General features: G+C 42.5%; 1 protein-coding gene across 1 annotated transcript in view; it reads left to right on the top strand.

Moving 5' to 3' along the window:
• The window catches only part of ADAMTS10 (ADAM metallopeptidase with thrombospondin type 1 motif 10), a 272,206-nt gene that overhangs the window by 129,988 nt on the left and 123,318 nt on the right, over positions 1 to 18,900 (top strand). Inside the window, exons 4-10 of the mRNA XM_073599198.1 lie at positions 65 to 482; positions 1,352 to 1,505; positions 6,034 to 6,251; positions 6,379 to 6,462; positions 7,724 to 7,863; positions 9,460 to 9,503; positions 9,650 to 9,755. Coding sequence (XP_073455299.1) covers positions 65 to 482; positions 1,352 to 1,505; positions 6,034 to 6,251; positions 6,379 to 6,462; positions 7,724 to 7,863; positions 9,460 to 9,503; positions 9,650 to 9,755 — 1,164 coding nt within the window. The remainder of the gene's footprint in view (positions 1 to 64; positions 483 to 1,351; positions 1,506 to 6,033; positions 6,252 to 6,378; positions 6,463 to 7,723; positions 7,864 to 9,459; positions 9,504 to 9,649; positions 9,756 to 18,900) is intronic.

The following is an 18,900-nucleotide window of genomic DNA, read 5'->3' as shown; positions in this document are numbered from 1 at the left end:
GGTCCTTTAATCATTATATAGATTGTGCTTGTTATTGTGCTTGACGTGGTGCCTTATAATTCAGCCCAAGTCACTGCATCGTTGGGATGACAGCAGCCAGTGAAGTCCTCTCCTCTGACCCAGCAGATTTCCTCTCCCGTCTGAGCCATTATGAGATCGCCTTTCCTGCCCAGGTGGACAAGAGTGGGAACTTCTTGACGTATGACCTTCGCAGAGCATCACCCAGCTTCCGAAGGTCCAGGAGGAGCATCCCTGATGAGTCTGAACGGCAGGTCTTCTACTGGCTGCAAGCTCAGAGTTCTAACTTTCTACTCAACCTCACCCTGCAGACAGATCTACTGGGACAGCACTTCACTGTTGAGTACTGGAAAAGAGGGGGACTGGACTGGAAACATGAGCTGTACGAGGACTGTCACTACGTTGGCCACATACAAGATCAACAGCTGAGCTCCAAAGTGGCCATTAGCAACTGCAATGGACTGGTGAGGACAGGCTAAATATAATCTGAAGAGGTGAACAAATTGATGCCTATTAGTATCAGACTGCAATATTTATATATATATATATATATATATATATATATATATATATATATATGTATGTATATATGTATGTATATATTATATATATACATATATATATATATATATATATATATATATATATATATATACATATATATATATATATATATATATATATATATATATATATATATATATATATATCACTCTGACAAGTTTGTACAGAAATTATTTTTAGACTGTAGTATGTTTAATCAGCATTATAATAATAGGTTAGTGCCACTGATGACCAAAGTGACCTAATGAAAGTTACGTGTTTAATAGAGTAACAGTAGAAGTACAATACTGTACTTGTCTTTAAACAAGGAAGACATAATAAGACTTTATAAAAATAACTTTTTTTGATTTTTGTCTTTTTTACCAGGGACCCCTTTGGAATATAAGGGGATGATTGATAATTCAATTCAGTGGCATTCACCCTAAAACTAAATATAAATTTGGGGTGAATTTATATGTTTTTATTTAATTTTTTTTCATGCTCGAGCAACAAGGTTTATTTTAAGACTATGGGGTTAGTTTACTAAAACTGGAGAGTGTAAAATCTGCTATCTCTGCATAGAAACCAATCAGCTTCCAGGTTTCTTTGTCAAAGCCCAATTGAACAAGCTGATGTTAGAAGCTGATTGGCTACCATGCACAGATGCACCAGATTTTGCCCTCTCCAGTCTTAGTAAATCAATCCCTATGTCTATAAGTTCATGAGCTGTAACTGAGTTACAATAGCCATCTTATTTTGTCTATGACATCTTTTTTCTCTTTCAAACTAGCTAGGAGTGATAGTATCAGGGGATGATGAATATCTCATTGAACCACTACCTCAAGGTAGAAATTACAACAGAACCAGTGAGGGGACCCCGCATGTGGTATACAAGCGCTCTTCCTTGCAAAGACAGCATCTTGATGCGGCGTGTGGTGTAATAGGTAAAAATTTCCTAAATTCAGACTTTTTATAAGTAGCAGAATTACATTTGTGCACTATTTTAAAAACATTGCTTTATTTTAATTACTGAAATTTCATACATTTGTCTATTTTATGCACTCTAGGAAGTATTAGCTTCCTATTAAACAACTCAATTCTGGAGGAATTCTGATTTCATACACGCATAGTTACATAGTTACATAGTAGGTGAGGTTGAAAAAAGACACAAGTCAATCAAGTCCAACCTATGTGTGTGATTATATAATTTCTTCTAATTTTAATGAGTGGCCACGTGTCTTAATAAACTCCCTTAAACTGCGGTCACCAGTATGGTATTTGTAAATTTAAATCATATCCCCTCTCAAGCATCTCTTCTCCAGAGAGAAAAAGTTCAGTGCTCGCAACCTTTCTTCATAACTAATACCCTCCAGTTCCTTTATTAGCTTTGTGTGTTGCCCTTCTCTGTACTCTCTCCATTTCCAGTACATCCTTCCTGAGGACTGGTGCCCAGAACTCGACAGCATACTCCAGGTGAGGCCGGACCAGAGTCTTGTAGAGTGGGAGAATTACCACTTTATCTCTTGAGTTAATTCCCTTTTAATGCATGCCAATATTTTGTTTACTTTGTTAGCAGCAGCTTGACATTGCATTCCATTGTTGAGCCTGTCATCTACTAGGACTCCCAGGTCCTTTTCCATCCTAGATTCCCCCAGAGGTTCTCCCCCAGTGAGTAGATTGCATTCATATTTTTGCCACCCAAATGCATTATTTTACATTTTTCCACATTAAACCTCATTTGCCATGTAGTTGCCCACCCCATAAATTTGTTCAGATCTTCTTGCAAGGTTTCCACATCCTGCGGAGAAGTTATTGCCCTGCTTAGCTTAGTATTGTCCGCAAATACAGAGATTAAACTGTTTATCCCATCCTCCAGGTCCTTTATGAACAAATTAAATAGGATTGGTCCCAGCACGGAACCCTGGGGGACCTCACGTTCCACCCCTGACCATTCCGAGTATTCCCCATATATCACTACCCTCTGAACTCGCCCTTGTAGCAAGTTTATAATCCATGTACTCACTCTATGGTCCATGCCAACGGACCTTACTTTGTACAGTAAAGGTTTATGGGGAACTGTGTCAAATGCTTTTGCAAAATCCAGATACACCACATCTATGGGCCTTCCTGACGGCAGATCCCCTCTTCATAGAAGGTTAATAGATTGGTTTGGCATGAACAATTCTTCATGAATCCATGCTGATTACTGCTAATGATACCATTTTCTTTACTAAAATCTTGTATATAGTCCCTTATCATCCACTCCAGGAGCTTGCATACTATTGATGTTAGGCTAACTGGTCTGTAATTCCCAGGGATGTAATTTTGCCCTTTTTTAAATATTGGTGCTGCATTGGCTTTTCTCCAATCAGCTGGTACCATTCCTGTTAGTAGACTGTCAGTAAAAATTAGGAACAATGGTCTGGCAATTACTTGACTAAGTTCCCTAAGGACCCTCGGGTGCAAGCCATCTGGTCCCAGTGACTTATTAATGTTAAGTTTTCCAAGTCCATTTCTAATTCTGTCCTCTGTTAGCCATGAGGGTGCTTCCTGTGATGTGTCATGAGGATAAACACTGCAGTTTTGGTTACTGAAGCCCCCCGATTCCTTTGTGAAGAATGAGGAGAAGAATAAATTCAATACCTTCGCCATCTCCCCATCCTTTGTAACCACATTTCCTTCCTCATTCTTTATGGGGCCAATATGGTCTGCCCTCCCTTTTTTACTGTTTATATACTTAAAGAATTTCTTGGCATTTTTTTTTTGCTCTCCTCTGCTATGTGTCTTTTGTGTTCTATCTTAGCCGCCCTAATTGCACCCTTACATTTCTTGTTGCATTCTTTGTTAAGTGTGAATGCTGATGATGATTCCTCAGCCTTGTATTTTTTGAAGGCCTTCTCCTTTGTTTTTATATGCATTTTTACATTGGAGTTAAGCCATCCAGGATTTTTGTTCGCTTTTTAAATTTATTTCCCAGTGGGATGCACTGGTTCATGCCCTTATTTAATATGCTCTTAAAGCAAACCCATGTCTCCTCCATGTTCTTTGTAACTAAAATTCTATCCCAATTTATATCTTCTAGCAAGGTTCGTAGTTTAGGGAAGTTGGCTCTTTTGAAATTCAGTGTATTCCCCTATGTTTCCTATTTGTGTGATTTATACTGAAGCTAATCTGTGATCGCTGTTTCCTAAATTGCCCCTTATTTCCACATCCGTGATCAGGTCTGTATTGTTGGTAATCAGTAGATCTAGTAACGCTTTGTTTCTAGTTGGTGCGTCTACCGCCTGACCCATGAAGTTGTCCTGCAAGACATTTAGGAACTTAGACGAATTCACCTTAGACGAATGCACGGTTTCTTCCGTCCAGTGTATGTCTGGATAATTAAAATCCCCCATTATGATGAGACTTCCCATCCTTGCTGCTAATCCGAATTGTGATAGGAGTTCCGTCTCCCCCCCCCCCCCCTCAGGTTAGGGAGCCTATAGCATACTCCAAGTATTATTTTCCCCTTAGTTTGATTCCTTACCCATAAGGATTCCTCCCCCTCCCTAGCTCCCTTTTATTGAATGTATAGTGTTCTTGCATATTTTAATTAGGTTTTTACCCTTTCCAGTCAGTACAGGCAGGATTTCGGAATAATGGCTTACTGCTGTGCTGCAAATACAGACCTTAAAATATTTACAGCCAAAAATTGGACTGGATTGGGTTTATATTGCTGTCTCTATTATGGCTATATACTTACTTTTATTTGTTCTGATAACCATTGTCACTGGAACTGAAAGAGTGGGAGGAACCAAAGTTTTGAGTTGTTACCAGAACAAGAATAGAGGGAGAAGCTTCCAGTTGGGACAACTGTTCTGTTGACAATTGTCTAAGAGGGTATTTCTATCACTTACAGGCAGTTGTATTCAAATACCTTTCACTCCTTGGCACTGAGATACGCCTGTTTTTCATGTCGTATCGCTATCTGCACCTGTATGAATAAGCCCTAAAAGTATGGACACACCACCCTCACCTAGTAGAGATAGTGCAGTCTACATCTCCAGTTTGTAGGAACAGTCAAAAAGTGCTAAGTTAGTGCTAGACTTTCTAATTCGAAATCCATGTACGTTCTGTACGCAGATAATAAAAAACTGTGATGTAAAATAGGAGTTTATAAGCCTGGGTTCACACATGTGCGGTGCGAATTGAAGCTCAGGTTTCACTGGGGAGATAAATATCTCCTGTTCAAAGGTTCATCTGCGTTTTAGCTCAGGATCAGTGAGCAGGGAGAGGGGGAGGGAGAGGGGGGGAGAGGAGGAGATGTAGTGAGGAGAAGGAGAAAATCCATGTTCAGAACGCAATGCATCTGCTAAGCAGATGCGTTCCCATAGAAGATAAGGGGCTCGTAATTCGCACCGTAATGACCAGAAAACGCACACGTTTTTTGTGCAATGCGCAGTGCGAATGCAACGCACATATGTGAACAAGCCTCATTTAAATTAACCTTGTTTAAAATGTCCTGCGAATTGGATGCGTTGTAAGCCGCATTCGCATAGGTGTGAACGGGGGCTCAATGTTTAAACATTAAAAAATGTTAATAAGATTGACTAAAAGCCATTATAGTTTACCTTTAATAAGAAGTGCAAAGAGCAGCGTCATGTGCAAAGTGCAGCAATTCAAAGCAACCAAACAGTAGTTTATGTCTTGTTAACTTCCTGCTTGGCCATGCTTTAACACATTGGCATCCACCCAACAATAATTTTACAATGTTGGATGGACTTGCCCTTTATTCATCTTCTATCAGTTTTATCACATTGTTTATATTTTAGTTTTATAAGAGAGCTTTATACTAGATCAAAGGAGATAAGAGGGCAGAGCAGTAGCCGCAGTTGCTGCATCTGTCAGCTAGTGTCTCCACCCCCACCAAGAGAAGAAAGGGGGGACTATTACGGTACTTGATATCAATATGCAATGTTAAGTATAAGACAGAAGGAAATATAAAATGTTTTATAAAAATTTACTTTTAATGGAAAAAATAATTATAAAAATACAATTCTGCATACAATTACACCAACACTACAGATAACCATAAAAAAGGAGATACCACATAGTCTGAGCCAGTGGATTCCGCACAGTTTTAAATGGCAAGTGTGTGTCAACTTTTATTCTCGACCGGTTTCGCGGTTAACACCGCTTCTTCAGGAGAACCATATCTACAACGTGACATAAAATGGTTTTAATTTTAACATAGAGATATGTGTATAGCAGATTGTTGCAGCACAGTTCTTAACAAAATATCAAAACACTTCATACAGGACATATAAAAATAAGGACAAGCTCACACTGATACTTTGGGATGATGGTACAGATACCTACTTAAAACCTTATGGTAATATAGGCCCTTCACTTTGTAGAGCTTTATAGGTGAGATTATGCTGAGACATTTTGTGATCAAAGAAATTACTTGAATGAATGCTTGTTCTACTCTAGATGACAAGCCCTGGAAGGACCGTCACTGGTGGCTGAGAAACCCAAGGCCTCCACCATTGCGACCAGCATCCAATCACACACAGCGTGGACCTCTGCCACTTAAACGATCAGTGAGCACAGAGAGATATGTGGAGACTTTAGTGGTTGCAGATAAAATGATGATTGGTTATCACGGAAGAAGGGACATTGAGCAATATATCCTGGCTATCATGAACATTGTAAGTATTACAACCTATGCAAGCTACTTTTTATCTTTAGGACAGAGGAAAATACCATTCTGTGTTCCACTTGTTTAGTTTTGTCAGTGATATTAAGACTGATCTTTTTTTCTTTCCTGGAGGTCAGGTTGCCAAACTTTTCCAGGACTCAAGTCTGGGGAACATTGTGAACATCATGGTGACTCGGCTAATCCTTTTGACTGAAGATCAGGTTAATAAAAAATAATAATAATACATGCACTAAATCACTAGCTATTAGTTCATTGTTAGAAATTCAGTTTCTCTTTTTGCAAAATATTCATTTTTAAAATCATACTTTTTACAGGCTGAATTAAATATGTGATCTGTCACAGGTTCTTTTTCAGTACTTAGTTTGGAAATAGTTTGTCTTTTTTAATTCTTGTGCATTTAAATATACTGTAACTCTAGGTGTGTAGCCTCAAAGACAAATAACTTATTAATCAATAACTTTTCTGTATGCAAACATTGACCAAGTTGGTAAAAGATGTCAGTGAGTAGGATGGATGTAACAATCTATTATCTATAGTTTTTCTTAAGAACAGCATATAATGTAGGTATGTTTTCTTTTTGTTGTAACATAAGGGGAATTATTTAACAACAGTAAGTCTGGTAGAGTGAAAAGAGCCTCCCTGGGTGTATGGTTGAGAGCCCATTTCAATCTTTATATGGCATGAGCTAAAAAAAACAAAATGCAATGTGTATCTGGGCATCGGGAAGCATTAGCTTAACTTACCCCCTTCAGGTAACTTACCCCCCCATCACGTTATGTGCTGGTGAGGGTTTGAAGAAAATTGCTCAAAGAGGGAGTATCCTGAAGTTGATTTCTCTGCCATTGATTAAGGGTCTGATGTGGTTACTGATCTAGCAGCCTGCCAGAATGGCAACTACAGCAGGCTGCCAAATTCGTGACCAGAGAAGGTTGCTTAATCATGACCGAAACAGGCCCTTAATCCATGCTAGTGAAGTTAACACTAGGATTCTCGCTGTCCATCCATTTTTACTCTAACGCTCACCTGCACATGCTCTGTTGAAGATGGATCAGTTAAGCCCCACAAAATTAGTGGGCTATGGTTTTTCACTTATGAATAATAAAAATTGAAGTAAACTCTTAAGCATATGCCACGTGCGCTCATCACTCTACTAAACCTACTGCTGCCAATCCAACAACCCCTTTTCATACCCATAATATTTTAGAGAGCAGCCTCTCAACTATAACATCAAGGGGTCTAAATACCCACTAAAATCTTGATCTAGTGCATCACCAACATATGATTATTTAACAAGTCAATACAAAGCTAACATTTTTTTTATGTGCAAAAATGAAATCTAGCTAGTAGATATAGCTTACTGCAATATGTCTCAAATATGTTTAACAATACTAATAAGATGTATTAGCACCTTTGACACAATAAATTTAGTTCACATTTTTATAATATTATTGTTGTCTGCAGCCTAACCTGGAAATTAACCACCATGCAGGAAAGTCTCTTGACAGCTTCTGCAGATGGCAAAAGTCCATTGTAAGTCGAAATGGTAATGCAATCACAGAGAGTGGCATAGCTGACCATGACACTGCCGTCTTAATAACCAGGTAATAAAAACATTAATAGAGAATGCAAATGAAAGTGATATTGTTATACCAACTGTTGTGTCATGTTGTTAAAGTTTTCCAAAAGATATCATTGCACTTGAGCATTGGGAAAAATGTGGGAGCCAGATGTCCTAAACAGCTTTGGACAGAAGTTACATCTCTCTGGTCGAGTTTGGAGAGCTTTCTGGTGATCCATTAACTTAACTGGAGTTCTGTGAAAAGCAAAAGTAGTAGCTGGTAGCAATTATGTACAAGTAGTGTCTGTATTTATTATAGTCAAAGTGATGAGAGGGCGTTACGTTGAATGCTACAGTTGTAGTCTAATACTGTAGAACAAACATAAACTTTTGTGTCCATTTTATACATCTTGAATGTAACCAGTAGGGTTGCACAGATATCACTTTTTTAAGACCGAGTACAAGTACCGATAATTTTTTCAAGTACTCGCCGATACCGATTACTGATACTTTTTTTTAATGTCATGTGACAGTGGCACTAATATGCGGCACTGATGAGGCATTATATTTAAATTTTTTATTTCTTTACAATTTAACTTTTTACAAAATTTTTTTGATTATTCTTTACAATTTATATTGTTTTTGTTATTTTTTTTTTTACAATGCTTTTTTTTGGGGGGGGGGAGTGGACGGTGTCAGTGTTTTTTTTATTTAATTTTTTTTTTTTTTACAATTTAACTTTTAAATATTTATTACAATTCTTTTTTTTTATTATTATTTTTTCATCAGCCCTGTTGGGGGAGGGAGGATTTGGTATGATATCAGGGGTATAAACAGACCCTTGACATCTCATCTCCCCTTTGAGACAGAGAAAGGGACTGAGGACACAAATTCCCCAGTCCCTTTCTCTGCAGCCTCAGCTGAAAACTGAAGCGTTGTAAACACAATTTACGATGCTCAGTTATGAATGGACAGAGTCAGAGACTCCGTGCATTCAAAAAAGTAAATAACATATTTACCGGCTCCTTCCTCCGCTCTCCATCCTGACAGATCCGGGACATTGGGGAACCGGAGGAGCACACGGAGGGGGAATGGAGGAGCACACGGAGGGGGACTGGAGGAGCGCACGGAGGGGGACCAAAGGAATACACATAGGGGGAACGGAGAAGCACACAGAGGGGGACTGGAGGAGCACACAGTGGGGGACTGGCGGAGGATACAGAGGGGGAACAGAGGAGCATGGAGGAGGACACAGGAGACAGTCAAAGGTGATCAGTGCGGCGGTGGGGGCAGTTACAAGCACCGATCTCCCTGTATAAATTTCAATAAAGCAGCTGAAAGCCATGAGGGGGAGAAGAGGAGAAACGGTTGTCAGCTGCTTTATTGAAATCTATACAGGGAGATCAGTGATTGTAACTCCCCCCACCACTGCATCGATCATCCCCGATTGTCCAAGTATCGGGTCAAGCATCGGAGCATTTGCACGAGTACAAGTACTTGTGCAAATGCTTGGTATCAGTGCAACTCTTGTAACCAGTAGGCCTCCAAAAACGTTACACTATAATGGAAAGTCCTGTTTTTTTTGTCCAAATAAATCTAATTATATTATAATAATTGTCTGTGTATTTTTCTTTTACAGATATGATATTTGCATTTACAAAAACAAGCCATGTGGAACATTAGGTGAGATATCTTTTTTATATTCCTAAAATAAAATATATCTGTTTTATATTCCTAATTGAATGTGCGTGTACTCTTTTTAGAAGAATGTGTAAAGGAAGATAATCCAGATCTGTGATAAACCTAAGATTTTAATTATCATTCTTTAGGTTTGGCGCCAGTGGGTGGAATGTGTGAAAGAGAGAGAAGCTGCAGTATAAATGAAGATATTGGCCTAGCAACAGCTTTCACCATTGCACACGAGGTGGGACACACGTGAGTGAGTTCCATGTACAGTTTCAACCTCTCTACAACCTAGCATATTTAAATTACTAGCTTTTGGATCCATACAAAGCATTTCAGACACATAAATAAGACCTAAATTGATAAAATGTGAATCATTTAAATCAGGAGTACTGAAGAAGGCATTTTTCAGCAACAATAGTGACTTGGTTATTATGTTCCATTCTTTCATACATAATCTGTGGTATGCCCTTAAAAGCAGACTCCAAACCAACCATTTTTTTTACCCCTCCAACACAAAATAATAGCCTGTACTAATAAAGCAGCATGACAAATAACATAAAACCTGAGCCTACTGTATATAAAGCACACATACACCATAGTCATTTTACCCACAAAATATGCTTTGTCTAATGTGCAACAAGCAAGGAGTCTAACAGACATGATAAACACTTAGCACAATCATTGTTTTTCTATTAATAGATTTTTATTGGTTTTGAGTAATTTAATAACAAGTATACAAGAGATAACTGGAGTAAGTATAACGGTGTTATCAGTTACACAGTGACACTAGTAAAACTGCGATACAGGCGGTAAACTAAACAATATTGGAAACATTACATCGATTGTGAAGGTTCAGATTGTTGATCCTTTATGCGATTTTATTTTTTCTTTCCGGTTTGGAGTGTGGTAGATCTGGCCGATGGTAGCTAATTGGCCTGGCTCCCCTCTAGCACCCCATTGGGAGCCTACTGTGCCCGAGGGGGCCCAGCCTCGTCATCGTAAAATGTGAGTTAGTTATACACACCTAAGGAGGAAAAGTCATTTCAGCTTTTGTATACCAGGAGGACCAAGGCGCCCACCTATTGAGGGCGTCTTGGAGACGACCCAAAGAGGATGTCACCATCCGCTGATACGTGGAATGTAGTTGGGTTAAGTCTATTACTTGAGCTATTGTGGGGGGATTTTTGTCTTTCCATTGTCTAGCGATTGTTAATCTGGCTGCCAGAAGCAAGTGCTGGATCCAGGAGTGCATAATGAAGGAAGTTCAGGGGCAAGGAGTGTGTAATGCAAAGAGTGCAAAGGCCAGAAATGCATAATGCAGAAAGTGCAGGGCTTAGAGTTGTGTAAAGCAGAGACTGCAATGCTTAGGGGTGTGTAACACAGAGAGTGCAGGGCTCAGTACTGCGTAAGGCACAGAATGTAGGGGCCATGGGTTTGTAATGCAGAGAGTGTAGGGCCCAGGAGTGAATAACACACAGAATACAGAGTCAGGAGTGCATAATGCAAAGAGAGCAGGGGTCAAGAGTGTATAGCGCAAAGACCCCCCTCAGCCCTAAATCCCCTCTCCCTGCCCACCCATTCAGTACAGACCCCCTTCGATGAAACACACAAACTGTTGTATGGCTGCAGCACCCCCCCAGTTTTTTAGTTTTGCATAGAGTAGGGAGGAGTAAAACCCATATCAGGGTGTTTACGGTATGTGTCCTGTTAGGGGTGTGTAGCGCTGGTAGATTTTTGCAATCTACAGCTTATAGGTAAATTTAGTGGGTCATCTGTTCTGTACATAGTTCACATTCAATTTAGTGTTAGATTGGCCTCTGTTCCAGCTTGGCTGTGTTACCTGCAGTTCCACGTTGTGCCTGTGAGTGTCGTTGTTATCATGGGCCGGTGTTGGAAAAGCAGCAGGCTGAAGTTTATCAGTGCTCTTCTGTCCCGGAGACAACTCGGCGGAGGTGGTCCTCCGGGTTGCATTCTGGGAGAGGGTATTTATGGGACAGGCGCCATGTTCCAGGGAGTCTTCTTGCCTCATGGCCCTCCTGGCCTAGAGGTATGTGTCAGTGAGTTCTACCTCGTAGCCCTCCGGCTTGGAGGGTTGCGTTGCGGCAGCCGTGCAGGTGGGCCCAGAAGCCTGTCTGGGGCCTGCTATAGCTGGGATGGTCCTGTGCTGTCTGTCTTGCGGGAAGAAGCCGGACAATCAGGAAGATCCAGTGGAGGACCCGTCTTGGAGGAGACCATGCAAGGCTAGTCTTAAGAAGGGCCTGGTGACTCGGTTGGAGGACATATCCTAAACTACACTACCGCACAAGTACTGCCAGGTCGGCTTAAAGGTTCTGGTACTGTGTTTGCTGTTCATCAAAAAACTACTACATCCTGTGGCAGAGGATCATACAGTTTTGTTTCACCCAAGTCTGTGGCAGAGACTTTTCTTTTTGTTCGTGCTGCGTACCGGCTGCTAGGTTAGTGAGAGAAACCTATCCGGGCAGGCAAAGATTTAATCCTAAGCAGAGGATACATCCATCCTAAAGATTTAAATTCCTTGATGCTACTCCAAGAAAAAGGTATTTGAACTTCCCTACAACTCTTCTTCTACCTCTTTACTGCTACTTCTTCCAGTTATCTCCCATTAAAGCATTGGAAAAATATTCAAGTGACTGTTGCCTACATTGTCTAACAGTAAGCTCAACGGGACCCTAGACCAGGTACTGGTGAAATTACAGGGGGAAAAAGTGGCGGTAACAGCCCGCTAAAAATCAGCAGCTCCACCCTGAGTTAGTGCTACATGTGGGGGCTCGTCCGGGATTGTTTGCCGTTACTCTAGCAGCCCTGAAAAGAATTTCCCTGGGAGTTTATGTTGAAGGAGGTTTCTGGACTTTGTCACTTTTTCCAAAAAAAGAAGGGGTTAAATTGCAGGACTTTATTTCTGACTGCGTAGGCTGCGGGTGAGAAGTAAAAGCCCGGGAGCTACGTGATCAGAGGAACAAGTGGGAGGAGCCTAACCTACTTGTTGCCACGTGGGACGCGGGTTGTGTGTGTTTGGCACCAAGAGAGAGAGGAGCCTCGTGATCATATTGAGAGGCTCAGAGAGTGCAGTCATGTCTTCTTTCCCATTGGTACCTTCAACTATGGGGTCCAAGATGTTCCCTACGAGTACCGCTGCGGGTGCTATGCTGACCGGAACCCTGTTAACAGATACCGGCATTTGTTTGAAGCTGCAGGGGCGGTTCCTACTATACACAGTTGGAGATATCGAAGGGCTGGGCATGCTTTGCCAAAAGTGTGAAGGACTGGCCATACATCTCCGTCCATTTGTTCGCTCTTTGCAGTCCGGAGAATATTTGTTCACAGTGGAGCAACCTACAATGTCGCCCCCTGCTTATTGTGTGGACTGGGCTACAGGTACCGACACAGTGGAAGCTGCTACCATTGCTGTTGGAGAGCAACAGGCTGTGACCTCGTCTGCTACCAAGAGTGTTTCAGAGGGAGATGTCGCTATTACCGCTTCATCAGCAGACATTACCTTCATTTCTACTTCTACCACACCTGTCCCCGTTGCACCTGTCCAGAGGAAGGTGGGATATGTGAAGGCTTCCTGCGGCCGTGGTCGAGGCCTACCCCAGAGACTACCTGAACAGGAGCCGGCGGAATATATGGATCCGGAGAAGTCCACGTCAGGAACGGGTGAGAGATCAAAGGGGAACATATCTGGGACTCTTTGTAAATATTTGCCAGCAGAAGAGTTGAGAGACTCGGAGATAGATTCTACGTCAGATCTCTCCGGTGATGATGATTTGTTTGAGACAATGTCACAGGAATTGTTGTGGACCCAGGGAGAAGATGTTGCTTCTGCCTTAACTTTTTCAGAATGGACAGCCCTGAATTCTGGGAAGACATCGCCTTGTGTGGAGTCGCACAGTGCTACCAAAGAGACATTGTCTAAAGTTGCTAGTTTGCTTAAGTTTGAGCCGACACCCATCGGATCTATGGTGCACAAATCACTAAACTCTTGTGTGCCTCCTGGTTTAGGGAAAAATAGAACCTTGCCTAGACTTGCTCGTTTACAGAGAGTGCTCACCAAACGAGTTACCACAGAATATGGTCTGGAATTTCTCTACGTTACTCAGGAAATTATGCAGGAAATTGAGACCAACCGGGAACAGTGGTACCGTGAAGCTGTTTGGGACTATTTGTCTGTGCCGAAACCTTTCCGGAGAGCTGGTTATTCTGCTACCATGGATGAACGTTTTAATGGGTGTCTGCTGCACTGGAACTATGGTCGGCACATCTATGCTGACAAAGTGGTCATTTTCAGACCCGGAAAAGATGACATTATTTATTTTATCACCACCGTGGATAAGCAGGGGAAGAAACTGACATTGCCAGATCCCCGGTTTTATTGGTGATTATCCAAAGGGACTGTGGTCTTCTATTTTCTAAAAAAAAAAAAAAAAAAGAAAAGAACTTTGGGGTATATAGTCAGATAGCGTTTAGAGATCTCAGTGGTCAAGAGGTTATATTCATCTCAGAGCTTTCAAACCCAAAGACTTTTTGCTAACTGGATTTCCTTTATCGAAAAGATATAATTTACCCAGAGATAGGGATGGACTATTCAAGTTATTTTAGTTCATTTCCATTAAAAGGAAAATATGTGGGAAGAGAGTGTCATCCTTTTGTTGGAATGAGGCTTTGCTCCTAAATTGTTTCGTGATGATACTGTACATGTTTGTGTGTGTCTAATTTTGTTTCTTTCAGGAACAATCAGATCTCCTATCAAGCTGTTAGGCTTTTCAGCTAGATAGATAGTGGGGTTTTGTGACATGTCTAATGTGATTTATTTTGCTGATGTGAATATGTTATTGAATAAATGTTGAAACTAATATTTTCTATACTGTCTTTCTTCCTTCTCATCCAAGTTCTAAGTTCAAATACCTACTCTCAGGCTTGAGAGTTGTATTTTTGACAGACGTTGAGGACAACGTCTATTATAGTTGGGGGAGTATGTAGCGCTGGTAGATTTTTGCAATCTACCACTTATAGGTAAATTTAGTGGGTCATCTGTTCTGTACATAGTTCAGATTCAATTTAGTGTTAGATTGGCCTATGTTCCAGCTTGGCTGTGTTGCGTGCAGTTCCACGTTGTGCCTGTGGGTGTTGTTGTTATCATGGGCCGGTGTTGGAAAAGCAGCAGGCTGAAGTGTATGAGTGCTCTTCTGTCCTGGAGACAACTTGGCGGAGGTGGTCTTCCGGGTTGCATTCTGGGAGAGGGTATTTATAGGACAGACGCCATGTTCCAAGGAGTCTTCTTGCCTCGTGGCCCTCCTGGCCTAGAGGTATGTGTCAGTGAGTTCTACCTCATAGCCCTTAGGCTTGGATGGTTGCATTGCGGCAGCCGTGCAGGTGGGCCCAGAAGCCTGTCTGGGGCCTGCTATAGCTGGGATGGTCCTGTGCTGTCTGTCCTGCGGGAAGAAGCCGGACAATCAGGAAGATCCAGGGGAGGACCCGTCTTCGAGGAGACCATGCAAGGCTGGTCTTAAGAAGGGCCTGGTGACTCGGTTGGAGGACATATCCTAAACTATACTACCGCACAAGTACTGCCGGGTCGGCTTAAAGGTTCTGGTACTGTGTTTGTTGTTCATCAAAAAATTACTACATCCTGTGGCAGAGGATCATACAGTTTTGTTTCACCCAAGTCTGTGGCAGAGACTTTTCTTTTTGTTCGTGCTACCGGCTGCTAGGTTAATGAGAGAAACCTATCCGGGCAGGCAAAGATTTAATCCTAAGCAGAGGATACATCCATCCTAAAGATTTAAATTCCTTGATGCTACCCCAAGAAAAAGGTATTTGAACTTCCCTGCAACTCTTCTTCTACCTCTTTACTGCTACTTCTTCCAGTTATCTCCCATTAAATCATTGGAAAAATATTCAAGTGACTGTTGCCTACATTGTCTGAGAGTAAGCTCAACGGGACCCTGGACCCGGTACTGGTGAAATTACAGGGGGAAAAAGGGGTGGTAACAGCCTGCTAAAAATCAGCAGCTCCACCGTGAGTTAATGCTACAGGTGCAATTCTCATTTTAGACAGCTGTCACCAGGAAATTTCCCAGCATTAAAAAATGTTCCCTTACTCTTGCTCTCATAAAACTCAAAAATGTTGAATTCACTTTAAGTTCCATCTTAATGATAATGTGTCACCTTTCCAACAGAGGAGTGAACCTCCCTTGCAGGAAGATAGACAGCAAAAAAACTTGACATAGGGCCTAACCCTTCCCCACTCTACCCAAAACTAAAAAAAAAAAGTATTTTTAATTATACAGTATAGGACACATAATTTTAGTCTTAACCATGGGTTATATACAGCTACCTTCACATGATTGGACACTAAAAAACAAAGCTGCAGGGGCATCCCTTATATAACCCCTCTCACTCCCGAAAAAGTCTTAGTTTTTGTTAGTGTCCTTAGATGATGGATGTCTTCCCTGACTAAAAGAAGCTTACCTCTTAAAATGTTTTTTTTTTTTTCTCAAGAATCTGTTATCAAGTTTCCTAGCTGCTCCAAATGCACTGCAACTCCCTTTCAGCAGCTTTTCGGATCTGTTGACTCCTCGGCTGTGCCCTGGAGGACTGTACCCAGACCCTGCCTGGAAGAGGATGCAAGGCTGGCTTGTTGTGCAACTTTTTCACACTGGATCCTGCGTAGGTGCTCACCATAGCATGTTTGTCATGTAAAAAGATCTGCAGGGTGCTGCAACTTCAGTCCTAGGGTCAGCCCTCGATTCATGCCAGCATAAGGGCCTGTTGCGACTATCCCATGCATCTGACCAGCAAGGGCAAAATCTCCCTAGTGTGGTGGATTTCCAACCCAGCCTTGGAGTCAGGGAAATCTTTTTACCCAAAAAAGTTCTCACAACGGATGCCAGTCTGTCATACTGAGGAGGAGTCCTGGATGCCCTGTACTTGCAGGGACTTGATCATTAGAGGAAGATTGGTTTTCCATCAACATCCTGGAAGACAAGGCAATTCAGTTGTCATTCCAGTGCTGGAGATCCCAGCTGTGAGGTTATTCAATCAGATTCCAGTCAGATAATGTCACAGCAGTGGCCAACACTGACCATCAAGGAGGCATCAGAAGTTGTGGCACTCAAGGAGAAGCAAACTTGATTCTCAATTGGAAGGAAACATATGTCCTTTCCCACATCGTCATTCACATGCCGGATGAGGATTTTTCTAGTGTCTAGACTCTACACCAAAATGAACAGGCTTTTTGCTAGGTTCAGCCACCCTTGTGTCTTTACAGTGGATACTCTAGTGACTCGATAAGATCAGTTCAGCTTGATCTATGCGTTGCCTTGAGATCTCCCCCCCTCATCTGCTCCGAAGGTTCAAAATGGAGGGCATTTCTGGGATTCTCACTGCACTGAACTGGCCCAGAAGGACATGTTACTTTGATATACTCAGATTTTTGGCAGACTCTCCATAGTCTCTGCGACGGAACGTCCAGCACCCAGCTTGGATGCCTCCATCATTCTCCAGTCTGGAACCAGGAACCAGGTATTATAGCTAAGCATCCAAGATCTAGATGACACTAGCTTAGATGCAAACTAGACCTCTTTATTGTAAATTCACACAGAATATATACCATGCAAGATCAGATAAGAGTATGATCATATTAACCTAACAATGAAAACTGTAAACAGGAATATAATTAACATAGCTAAGGAACAGCCAACATAAACATTAAGCTAATTAAATAACCAGCCACCTAGGTGACTCAGTGCCCACCCAGACTGTCTGGCACCAGTCTACAACAGTCTATGAGACAAAGCTCATACAATTTCAAGTAACCTGAAAAATTGGAATTCATTTATTTTCAGAGATTTCTTGAGGGATATTGTGGGTAAATATTTCTGTCCCAAGGGGGGCCACCATAGTCAGTAGGCAGGAGGCTACCCTGCAGTTCCCTCCAAAAGCCCCTGTCCTGGTTGGGACTGTCACAGTTCTCCCCTATCCAAAGTAGGCTAACAAGGCCCCAGATCTCCACCTGGTCTGGACATGCATTAGTCAGGCAGAGTGAACCCACATAGTCGTTCCACATGATCTCCATTCTTGGCCACAGGGAATAGTTGTCATTGGTAGCTGTGGGACAGAGGTCCTCGACTCTCTGTTGGCCTGCCAGCGCTTTAGCTAGGTGGTCTTTACCGTTTTGGGGCTCGGTCTGCTGCTGGAGAGAGGCCCCGGATCCCTGATGCCATGGAGACACTATAGGTGCTAGGCAGAGGTTAGTGGCGCTCTGTCCTGTTACCAGTGCTTCAGCTGGGAGTAGGAGCTTCACTACATCAGCTTGTTGCTGGGGAGAGGGGCCACCTGCCCTGGCTCCCTGGAACTCCAGAGTTGTTGCCCTTGCTGGGGAGAGGTTATTAGCACTCTGCCCTGATGCCAGCTCTTCTGTTGGGGACCCCACAACATCCACTTTGGCTAACTGTTTGGGGAGGGAGGCTGGCTTCCTCTACTCCCAGACTGTGGTTCTGCCACTGGGGAGGGAGGATGGCCACCTCCTCTCACTGGTCCTTGGTCTGCCGCTGGGGAGGGGCAATGGCTTCCTATCCTCCCTGGTCCTTGAACTGCCACTGGGGAGGTGAGCTGGCTGCTCTATCTCATCCAGCTGATGGGAAGACATTTCTCTGGTACTGTTTCACAGGTGCTTGGATCCTTGCTGGGAAGGGAAAACCGTTTCCTCCGCTCTGGCTGATTGTTGGGAGGGAGGATAACCACCTCCTCTCCTAAACTGTGTATCTGCCATTGGGAAGGAAGAACCACCACCTTCTCACTCTGAGCCTCCATAACTGCCACGGGTGTATGATAGAGGTCTGCAGTGCTCTGTCTTGATGCCAGCTCCTCTGCTGGAGGTTCACTGGGTTTTTATTTCTCAGCAGAAAACTCTATTAAATACCCAGTCTCTAGAGCTGGTAGCTGGGGATAGAGATTCACTATCTCCTCTCCCAGGTCCTTGACCTGCCATTGGGGAGATGAGCCAGCTGCTCTATCTCCCGTACCCTGGTCCTGCTGCTGGACAGATGCATTCCCCCATCCAAGCTTGTCCTGTGCAGCAACAGGTTCGTCAAGGTGAGTCAATACTTGCTGCATCCACCATAACACCTCTATCTGTAGCTGGAGGTGGGCAAAGCACCATTGCTAAACTGCTAGAAACTCCAAATCTTCCTGCGCCCAGCACACTTTTAAAATGTTCGGCATCTGGTCTCTGTACTCCATGATTTCCTTCAAACGCCACTCCAGATCACTCGTAAAGTCAGGGTCCTGTGACAGCCTCCCATATGACAGCCCTGGGCAACCCTAGCCAAAGCCTTCCATTGGGCTGTCATCTGCTGTCCAAGGGCACACT

The sequence above is a fragment of the Aquarana catesbeiana genome, linkage group LG01 (assembly GCF_042186555.1).
Source record: "Aquarana catesbeiana isolate 2022-GZ linkage group LG01, ASM4218655v1, whole genome shotgun sequence".
Taxonomy (NCBI): domain Eukaryota; kingdom Metazoa; phylum Chordata; class Amphibia; order Anura; family Ranidae; genus Aquarana; species Aquarana catesbeiana.
Note: the sequence above shows the minus strand (reverse complement) of the source record. Positions and strands in the feature narration are given on the sequence as shown.